Below are 11,177 nucleotides of genomic sequence, written 5' to 3' on the forward strand. Positions count from 1 at the left end.
GTGTGTCGTCCCGCCGCCGTGCGGACAGTAAAAGGGGTTTGACTTTGTCTGTGGTGTTGTCTCGTCGCCGTACGAGCAGGTGCCGCCGTGCCCACTAAACAAAACATAAGGTGATTTCTGAATTTGCAAAATGGATAGTGACTCCAGGGATGAGGGTTACGACTCAAAGTGGGGCACAGGCCCTTGGGTGACTCTCGGGGAACAAATAGACGGACTAATGACTTATCTGGCGGAACATGATGAATTTCAAAATAAAAGGGGAAGAACAAAAATAAAAACAGAGACACAGAGGCTCTCCGCCGTATGTGTGAGTAATAAATTATAACAAACAAACAAAAAGGCAGGGAGGAGAGAAGGGGTGATTCTTGCTCCAGGCATGGCAGACGAGGTCGACAGGAAGAAATTTGATTTAAAAGGGGGTATAGGGCCTTTGTTTATGGTTGGTGAGCAAATAGAGGGAATAACTAGCATAACTAGAAGAAAATCTACAATCACTAAAAGTTCAGCAAAAGATCTAACAAAATTTATGCTACTAAATTTCACCCACTTAAAATTATCAGAGTCGAAGCTAATAATGATTTGTAAAACTTTCTCTCCTTTATTAAAAAAAGAAAAGAAGAAATATTCTGGTAATACATGCTAGTTTGAAATTAAATTGAACAGTTTTAAGGGCTGAAAATAATTGAGACTGAAGTGTTTATAAAGTATTTGTTGCATTTAAACTGAACAGTTAATTTAGAATTTCATTCTATAAATGAATTTACATTTTATTACAATGGTTGAAGTGCTGTAGCAGCAGGTAGTTCAGTTACTGCTGGATTCTAACATATGTCTGAGATAGTTCAAAATAAATACATGTGCATGTTACCCAAAAACAAGATCCTGACAACTAAAAGATAAATATTAACATATTAAAAATGTTAACTAATATTGGAAATTTTATGAAGCTTCAATAAAATTGATAATTTGAGCACAGAAAAACAAGAAAAGTAGACTGAAAATTTGTGACTAACTGAAAATAAGATAAATGTTTCTGTTTCTGTTTGTGCTGCTTTGGTTGATGAAAATTAGTGTGATTATGAGAACAAAAAAACTGTACTCAAGCACTGAGTAACTGATGAAGTTATTAATTATTTAATAAATAATGATTATAAAAAGATGTCTACTGCTATATAATAAAAGATTAAAGGAAACTTTGATTTAAATAACTGGTTACTTCAAACTGAGGATTGTGAATATAAATAACATTTTCTAGACTGAAGTTTAAACTAGGTTTGATTGATTGATTGATGATTATTAAATTCATAAAGAAATATTGAATTAGAGGATTTTAGATTTGGTTTAATTTTAGGACGGTAATTTTTGTTTAAAAGTGTAAAAAAACAAAAAAAAAAAAAAAAACAAAGAAAAAACAGAAGAGCCAATTCTAGGTTGTGTCATCTGTCATGAATAAGACAGAAGTGTTCCACCTTGATGAATTTGACAACATCTACATGTAAGATTTCTAATTAATTGCTTTTTTGCTGACACGTCTCCTACAAACAATATAACTGCCAGGTAAAACTAATAATTTGTAAGCGTGCCATGCACACCACAGGACAGGATGAAGCTCTATAAGGGAAATAGGTCAGCTGATCAAATGTTAAAATAACAAAAGCAGCAACAGGATAACATAAAACTGGAATCCTCTTAAATTAAGATAAAAAAGAGCAAACAATAGATAAAATTGTTCTAGCTGACATGCAGGCAAATGCTCCAATAGCAAGATCACAAATGAGAATAATTAAAAGGGGCAACACTGTATAATAATAAAATTCTTCAATTAAAAAAAACAGAAAGAGGCAGGACTTTTTACTAAAAGAGGCTGAAGACAAAACAGGCAGACTGCAGAGACAGAAGTCAGGCAAAATGAAAACTATTGGGTTCCTGACAGGGACAATAACATAAAAAGAAAATTTAAAAAAGGGTCATTGCCACCAGCTCTGAACACACTAGCATAAAAATACAGACTTCACTATTTTCGTTTTGGGCAAAATCAAGAACATGACTGCTCTTAAAGGGCCAGTTGTACCAGAATGTATTGATAAAAGCCATTCACAAACTGTTAAAATATCACGCATTTCTTAAATATCATTGAATTTTTGTGATTTTTTGCAATAAAAAGTGTTTGTGGTAGTAATTTGGAAATATTTGCACTTATTTATGACGGTAAATTTGACTTTTTATTACTCGCTGTACAGGTCATATAATGTGACATCAATTAGGTTTGAGGCAGCTGTTTAGTTCAAGTAGGGAAGTTTCACATTTTTTTTTATTTGCTCAGAAAAGTGCAGGGATTTGTTGATTTTGGTGAATTTCCCTGATAATTCTAAAAGAAACTGGAGCGACTGATTGATATAATTTGGCAGTAAACGGATAGAACTGCATTAATTTGATTGATAGCATAATATTTAAGCACACTTAGTGTTTAGTTTAGAATCTGGAGGGCCGCACAAACCCACAGCGGCCCGGATTTGGCCCACGGGCCTTCAGTTTGACACGTGCTCTAAGGGGATATATCCCGTAATAATTAATATCACAGAAGGAACTTTGACAGTCAAGGGGGAACTGCTACCCCACAAAACTTCAGGAGTCCACACTGGGAATAGAACCCCAACTTGGACTGTATTAGATCAAACCCCATCCTCCCCAAATCCCATGTTTGGTCCCAGCTAAATGACATTATATCTAGAAACCTGGCTCAGAAAAACTACAGTTAATCTTAAAGGTCCATACTCAAACTTAATTGAAATGCTTAAAGAAGCAGTTTTAAAAGGCGTCCCTGGATATGTTATGCAGTCTATAAAACACACTCAAGATCTTGCAGGGTGTGAACATGTGAGATGGAAAAGACTCTTGCTTCATCACCTCTTAAAGGCGCAGGACGAATAAAATAATAATAAAAAAAACAGTCTTAAGGGCTTAGACACTCAATTGCAGGAAGCAAAACAAAATTACATTAATTAAATAAACAGTAAACAACAACATGTGATGGTTGCAGCAGCATCTTCTCAAAATAAATCTACACAGGGTAAAATTCCAAATTACTGGCAAAACTCTAATCATACTGGGGGGGGGACTGGTTCCTCCTCCTGCTTTTTCTTTTTCATATCCTCAAACAGATACAGAGCGTTTCCTCGTGGACAGGGATGGCGTTTGGCTGGATGTGGATGGGGAGCCATGGGGCAAGGTCACGGAGCACGAGGCCAAGGACCAAAGGAACTTGACGTGCTACCAGTGTGGACATTTTGGACACTGGGCCAAACACTGTGTGAACATACCAAAGACTGCCAGGTATGATCCCCAACAATCCTTATGTGATTCCTGGACATTGCTTTCAGGGGAATACTGAGGCCACACAGAACATCTACTGACACACTGCTGAGGACCCCAGAGACAATGTGGGTACAGCAGACCCCATGTTGTCTGCAACAGTGGAAGGAAAACACACAGACTTCCTGGTTGACACCGGAGCCACACATTCCACTCTGAACTCTGCTCCTCCTTTTTCTCTGACATCAAGAACTGTGTCTTTAACAGGGTTCTCAGGGACTGAACAGAGTCTGCTATTCACGATGCCTCTGACCTTCACCTTGGGTAATCAGAATATGAAACATTCTTTTGTAAGTTTTCCTACGACTCCCATGAATTTACTTGAGCGAGCTTTGCTGATAAAGATGGGAGCAACAATCATGTGCTCGGCTGATGGACTAATTGTTGCATTTCCTGATGGCACCTCCCTTCGTTGTGGAAATTTCCAAACAGAAGGACAGTATCTGATCCAGCCAGTGGTGTCTGAGTTTGCTGACATCTATTGGGGACTTTTAACAAATTTACCCTACAGCAGCCTAATGTCAACGTTCTTGGCCTGGAAGCCCTGGCTCCTGTGTCTGCGCTTCTGTGTTCCTCCTCCGGATCCACCATGCGCGGCCCTGTTCTGCGACAGAGACGCCTCTGAATGGCACTAGGAACTTTTCCTTTCCACTCTGGAGGAAACAACCTAGCAGGTAAAAGTATCGGACATTTATGTAGCTCCTGTTGGTGTAGCTGCTGTTGTCTCTTTCGCAAAAAAAAACCAATCAGAATGGTATTAAATGTCTCACATTTCTCTCTGTTTGCACCCTGAGCACCAAGTGAAAAAATTGGGCGTAATGATGAAACGTTCCCTGGCAGCCACAGATTCGATTGCCACAGCAGCACTAGGTTTGTTTTTCTCCCGCTCTCTTGAAAAATATAAGATCAGTCATTTAGGATCTCATCACATAATAAATTTTGAAGTAAAATGTAATGCAATTTTCCATAAATTCGTGAAATTAGGCATTCTGATGAGACTCCTTGCTTTGTAAAATTAACAATCTTTAAACATATTTCCTAGCATGCCTACATTTCTTATTTAAATAGTTTTCTTTCTATTGTTTGGTAAGATATTCCAATTTAATTTGTCATATTTCCATTAACTGTGAGCATAAAATTATTATCATTACTAGACTTAAAGACTTTAGTTAAAATAAATTAACATCTAATATGCAATACATATAAATATTTTTAAAATTGACTGTTCCCTCATAATAGAATCGATTTTAGTTTAATCAGGTTTTGCAAGATATTTTGCAGGACTGCCCACTAGACTTTTTGCTTGCTGCACCAACTACGGAGACCTGCGTTAAAGCAACCTCTCTGGTTTTGCAGCGCCTGCGTCAAACAGATTTTAAGGTCAGTAAAAGCAGATTGCTCGAAAACAGGCTAAGTTTCTGGGTAGAATAATTTCAGCAGGAACGACTGGCATGTCCCCATGGAACAAGCTTTTGCCTCTCTCAAACAACACATGGCGTCAGCTGCAGAGCTGTCCATCCCTGAATACACTTTACAGTTCTTTGAGGATATTTCTGGAACAAAACTGACTGTTTTGTTTCAGAAAAAGGGGGAGGAAAAGGGCATCACCCTTGTATGCAACAGGCAGCTGGGATACCCGATACAAAAACTGAACACATAGTCATGGGACATTCACTGAGTTTCACCATGACAGCGTTGAGACAACAAACACTTTCCAAAGTCCTGAAAGCTCCAAACATTTCATTCACACACCAAGACATAAATATGGCAGACTGTTTTTCAGAAGGAGAACCACACGTGTGTGCAGACCTGGTGGCAAAGACAGACAAGGTAACACCAGAACTTCAGCAGCTCCTCTGCTGGGACCAGAGGTGAGACAGTTCTTTACAGATGGTTGTTGTTTCAGAAACGACACACAAGGGTTAAGAGCCTGGAAGAGGTGGTGAGATGCCAAAAGGGGGCGCCACCTGAAGAGAAAAACGTGAAACAAATGGGTGCTGGAGGGGCCCAGATGGCAGGTTAATTCTGCCTCCTGGGAAAATACAAGAGCTGCTTCAAGAAGCTCACGGGTTGGATATGTTGGGACGAAGCAGATGATGCACAATCTTAAAGAGTGGTGGCACCTCAAATGATCCACATGGTGAAACATTTTGTGAAAAATTGTTCGGTGTGCGGACAGTTGAATCCTAAGAAAACTTTGAATCCACATCAGGGACAGTTCCCTCCAGTTACATGTCCAGGAAAAGAAATTGTGTTAAATTCTACTGACATGATAAACCCGTTGCAAGACAAAAGATATTTGCTGATTTGTGTTGATGCTTTCACAGGATGGCCTGAAGCGTGGCCAGCAACAGCAGAAGATAGTGAAATCATCATAAAATGTCTAATCAATCATTACCTCCCAAGGCAAAGCAGAATGAATGAATCAAAATTTAAAACAAAATTGGCTAAGGTTTGTGCACAAACAAAATTAAATTAGGTCGATACATTACACAGGAACCAACTTGTGGTTAGACTGATTAACTGCAACAGCACGATAATATCAAATGTCTAACTGTGTGGCCTGCACAGCTGGACGACCCAGAATCTATACTGAACCTGCTTCTTTGGGGTTCTAACTGCATGCTTAATATGACTAAGTTTAAACAGCCCTCTGGATGTGACACTTTAACAGCTTTATTTCCAGTAATCAACAGCGGAGCCCGGATGGTGCCGCTATTCCAGTTAAAGATAACTATGTCTGTTTCAATTTTACAACAGGTAACCGCAGTGTGGGCCGGATCCCTGAAAGTTGGTGTAACATCACATTCCCACAGCACTTAATAGGCTAGAGATGGGATATTTTATCTATGCAGGGGTAATAAACTAATTGAGAGAATATAGACTGGTGTGACAGGTGTCTGTGCTATGGTGAGACTTAGAGCCTGTGTCATCATGGTAGGCGAACAACAACCTCTGAATCACAGCATCTTTTCACAGGTCAAGTGCAGCGCAACTGTGGAGCTGCAACTTTCCAGATTTTAAATGTAAAAAGTCCAATCCTTTCTCGGTGTGCCTGGATGAAAATGAGGCATCTGGACACACGTAGAAACTGGTTGACATCAACAGATACTAGACGACACAATTTTGAATTAAGTTTGCAGATCTCATTAAAACAAATTAATCCTGTTGACTTCTTAAGATTTGGCCAGTATCATTGCATTGTGTTAAGACTGAATTTTTATCTAAAACATTGATTGCCAAGTTTAAAATGTGTTTTCATTTTGTTCACTAAACATATTTCTTTTCAGTTGGTAAGTTTGTATCCCTTTATGACCACTAACTACTTTCATATTTTGAACTTAAAGATTTCACCTCTCGAGTACTAAAAGGGATCTTAACAATACTTTATTTAGGATTTTATTTGTCAGTATTATATCTAACATTTAATCATTTATCTTATTCTCATTAAGTTTTGGCTCATCCAAGCTTTCATATTGACTAACATTTTATTCATCTTGCATTATTCAATTTATAGTTTACCGGCATTCACAGTATTAACCTCACATTGTATTCTATTTACATTTTATTGTTTGTTCACGTTTCACTAATTAAAAAAAAAATTTATAATAATAATATAAGAAACGGATTTCAAATGCCGGCTTCACTTTCTAACATTTATTTTTAAATTTACTCTTTTAACTCATTAATTTCACTTTATTCATTCAAATTGCACATTTGAATGCAAGTGTGCAATTCAAACCGGTTCGACATTGATAGGGTTTGCTAGAAGACATTGCCTTGATTAAACTTTGTAGATCGCATTACAACTCAATACTACTGAATTCTAATGAATTTTCTTGAATAATTACATTGTACTTCTACTGAATTTTTGCCAATAACACTGATTTGCATTTTTTCGAGGGTGCTTGTTTCTTATTCTGTTGATTACACATGGTTTTCATCTAAAAAAAGTATCTGAAAATTTCTTTGTTTATGTTTAAAATTTTCAAGCATCATCTAACAATTATTCATTTTAAGGTTTATCTTCTTGACTTTTGGTTTAAAAAATCAAAATTTTCACTAATGTTTATTCATTTCTCATTTTAAATTTATTTTTAAATAAAATCTAATGTTTTATTATTTTCTTCATTTTGCATTTCTTTTCAGGTATTAAATAACATTTTATTAATTTTACATTTCAGTTACCATTTATCCATAAATTTTTTAAATAATATTTATTTATTTTTTGTTGAATGTTCTTTGTTAGCCTGTAAGAGGAACACTGTGGTTTCTTCCCGCCGCCCAGGGCCAGGGGGCGCTCTGTTCGATTTTTACCCCATAAGAATGAAATGAAATGACAACAACAAACATCGTAATGGGCCCGGGGAGTTTTCCGAACAGTGGGCAGTGTTTCCTCAGGATGTGTGATGCTCCCCAAGCTGTTTGATGTTCTATTTGTGGTCTCTTAGAGACCAAAAGGGGGAGTTGTTGAGACGCTTATCCAGGGTTGCACGTGTACTCATGCACATACAGCTGTATTTCACACATAGTATGTTTCATTTATGCACAGAGAGCTTTTGGAGGAATGGAACTTGACCTTGCATGTTTCACTTTCAAACAAAAGGCTTTCAGTAGAAGTGAAACTTAAGCTGACACCATGATATCATGGCATTCCTTAGCTGACGTAGTTCATCAGACGACCAGTAAGGCGTGTCTTAGATATAAAGAATGGATCGTCCGTTTTTGATCAGATGCTGTTTAATCCCGGTGTATTCACGTCACAACCAATTAGCCTGTGAGGGTAAGCGTCTCTTTCTTTTTAGCGCTAAAAAGAATAAAATAAGTAAAGTCTGATTATTTGTGTCGGCTGATTTTCTGCACGTGTGATCACATGCTTCCGATTCATCGATAGTATATTTGGTTCAACAATATATATATATATATATATATATATGCACATATATGTACATATACATATATACCTACATATATATATATATATATATATATATGTATATATATATATGCACATATATATATGTATATGTACATATATATATACATATATGTACATATACATATACATATATATATATATATATATATATATATATATATACACATATATATAGTTTTATATTTTATTCACTAATTAATGTTTGTATTTATGCTTAAGGATAATTTAGAGACCAATTAACTAAACAGTCGATTTCTGGATCAGGCAGGAAGCCGGAGCGCCTGGAGAGACACCTGCTAACTGGAAACTACCTTTTGATATTTATGAAATTTAATTGCAAAATGTATTCTTGACATTTGCTCAAAGTAGTTTTGGCTCTAGTAGCTGAAACTACTTTAAACAAAAGAGAGGGGAGAAGACATGGGGCAAAGGTCAGCTAGTCATCTTTTTGGACTACGGGGGGAAGCTGGAGAACCCGGAGAGAACCCACTAATGCACTTGGAGAACATGCAAACCCACCAAGACAGAAGAACCCAGCTAGGGATTCAAACCCAGGGAACGGTTTTAGTCACAAAAATAAACTTTTTAATCACACGAACAGAATTTAGAGACCAATAAACTACGGAGCCGTGATTTCAGACTGTGGCAGGAAGCCGGAGCGCCCGGAGAGAAACCTGTCAAAACTTTTTACCCTTTTTGTTCCAGACATTTAAGTCAGACATCTTTTGGTCCCAATCACAGTTCTCCAGCCTCAAGATAGTAACTAATTAGGTCTTCAATAATTTTGTCTTCTTCATAATTTAATAATTTTGGCTCCTCTCCAAAGGCTCCTTTATCACCTTCCAGAGGAGGGGCTGGAGAAACTGTAATATTCGTTGTCTCATCGTTTCTGACCTTCTCATATATGTAGATTAGTGAATTTTGAGACATGTCTTCACTGCAGTCGCTGTCTGCAGTGAAGACATGCTCGTCGTCAGCCTTAACGGTTTGTTCTCCTTTTATCAAATAGGAGTGGAACTGAGCCGGCTTTGAATCTCCACAGATAACGGAGGACAGGTGGTACCTCTCACTTCCACCTTCACAATCCGCAGGAACGTCCATGGTCCGATTGGCTACCACAGGGTGAATCCTGGTCTGCCTCTGGAGAAAAAACACCAGCACATTGTTATCTGTTATGTAGTGTTTCTTCTCCAAGGCTGACCCGCAACCCGAACAGCAACGTCTGCCCCCCAAATCCAACCAACTGTTAAAAAGATCAACTATGTCAGTTGGATAAGTTGTGGAAGGGCAACCAGGGGCCGTTGCTCAGTAGCTCAAGGTCTGTGGTCCCACAGTTGGAGCAAGAGTTTTGGTTGTATAACTCTCTATCTGTGTCTCCTCCAAAGGAATCCAACCAGACCAACATGGACTCCAGCAAACATTTTACATCATAGTCCCCTCCCACGTCTGACGGCAGCTCCTTCTCCTTCAGCTCCATCAGAACTGGGAAGAGGTCTTTCTGACAAAAATGTTTGCCGGGGTTACGGACAGCCGAGAGGATGAGACTCGCACACAGCGGGATGGACGATGCCTCCAGAAATACCCTTTCCTGAGCGAGACACCTGCTGGTGACGCTCAGGTTCAGGATGCTCTGGAAGGCAGCACTCACCCAGCTGTTCTGGAGCTCGTTGGAGAACTTGAAGAAGTTCTCCTCCGTCTGTCCGTTTCCTGCAGTTGCTGTCCTGCCTGTATCTGGGAGATCCAAGCCAACTCTGTGTTCTGCTTCAACATCCGGAGAAATGTTAACCTCCAAGGCAACGGTGATCCTTGCATGTAGAGAGGGTTTCTTTGACAAATTCATCACTCCATCTTCTTCTGAGATGCATTCCCCATCCGGGGAAGGTGGAATTGGAACGTCGCTTGTAAAAGTGCTCTTGAGAGTAGAGCACTTTGGAAAGGACAGAGCTGGAACCCATGAGACCAAAGCTTCTGCTGTTACCTCAGCCAGAGCTTTGGCTGCGAGGTCAGCCACAGACAAATCCTCCCCAGCCGGGTCAGATTTCTCTGCGACTGTTCTCTCACCCTCCTGGTGTACAGTCGTCTTTGAGCAAACTTCCCCAGCCGGGTCAGTTTGTTCAAAGACAGTACGATTGTCCTTGGTACCGTCTCGTACCGTCTCTGTCACACCAATGTCTGTGGTCCCACAGACATTGGTCGGGTGTTCAGAGACAACCTCCCCAGCCGGGTCGGTTTGCCCAGAGACAGTACCCTTGTCCTCTGTACTTTCTAGTCCAGTCCTTGTTGGGTGAGAGTCTGTGGTCCCACAAACCTCTGTCGCCTTTTCAGAACAAACCTTCCCAGCCGGGTCGGTTTGTTCTTGGGTGTCGGTTGGAAGACCTTTCCAAAACAAGTCGTCTTCTTCCTCCCGATGGTAACCTTCATTTGAATCCTTTCCTGGAAAGCAATGATCAAAAACTTTCTTCAACCCCGTGGTCACAGCATATCCCAGGCCCCAACCAAGTGGGATAAACAAGGGAACGAACGCTTTTGAAACACCAAACATTGTTGCTACACACAAATCTGAACCTCCAAGAACCGTCTGGATCTGACTGATACTCTGAGATTCAAGCATTCAAGCATCAGAACTTCTTTGATCTACTGTGATGTACATGATGTCATCTATGACCTCATTAGTGAGGTCACTGGACTTCTGGTGCAATGTCTCTCTTCCGATTGTTGCTATGGCATCATAATGCTGAAACCATGCATTGACCAACACATGCAGCCTGAACGCAACAGGCTTGTCGCCTTGGTAACCAAATGACACAAGGTGTACTTCTAATTTTAAAAAGTGGAAAAACTTTTTTCTTCCTCTATGCAAAAAAGT

General features: G+C 39.2%; 1 protein-coding gene and 1 long non-coding RNA gene across 2 annotated transcripts; one reads left to right on the plus strand and one right to left on the minus strand.

Moving 5' to 3' along the window:
- Positions 1 to 2,111: 2,111 nt before the first annotated feature.
- On the plus strand, positions 2,112 to 6,399 carry LOC122835950. Its single transcript, XR_006371374.1, has 2 exons — positions 2,112 to 3,662; positions 3,884 to 6,399. It is a non-coding gene; the product is annotated as an uncharacterized LOC122835950 (long non-coding RNA).
- Positions 6,400 to 8,617: 2,218 nt separating this feature from the next.
- Positions 8,618 to 10,997, minus strand: LOC122835927. Its single transcript, XM_044125417.1, has 2 exons — positions 9,960 to 10,997; positions 8,618 to 9,451 (listed from the first exon to the last, which is right to left on the minus strand). The coding sequence occupies exons 1-2, from the start codon at positions 10,920 to 10,922 to the stop codon at positions 9,047 to 9,049; spliced, it is 1,368 nt and encodes a 455-aa protein (XP_043981352.1). The 5' UTR covers positions 10,923 to 10,997; the 3' UTR covers positions 8,618 to 9,046.
- Positions 10,998 to 11,177: the final 180 nt, after the last annotated feature.

Source organism: Gambusia affinis, linkage group LG08 (assembly GCF_019740435.1).
Source record: "Gambusia affinis linkage group LG08, SWU_Gaff_1.0, whole genome shotgun sequence".
In the NCBI taxonomy this organism is placed as follows: domain Eukaryota; kingdom Metazoa; phylum Chordata; class Actinopteri; order Cyprinodontiformes; family Poeciliidae; genus Gambusia; species Gambusia affinis.

Excerpts from the sequence above, each read along its gene's own strand:
- LOC122835927 (XM_044125417.1), bottom strand. The coding sequence starts at position 10,922 with ATGCTTGAATCTCAGAGTATCAGTCAGATCCAGACGGTTCTTGGAGGT. Across the intron at positions 9,452-9,959 it reads ACGAGCTCCAGAACAGCTGG|AGGCAGACCAGGATTCACCC; the intron begins GTGAGTGCTGCC and ends TTTTTTCTCCAG.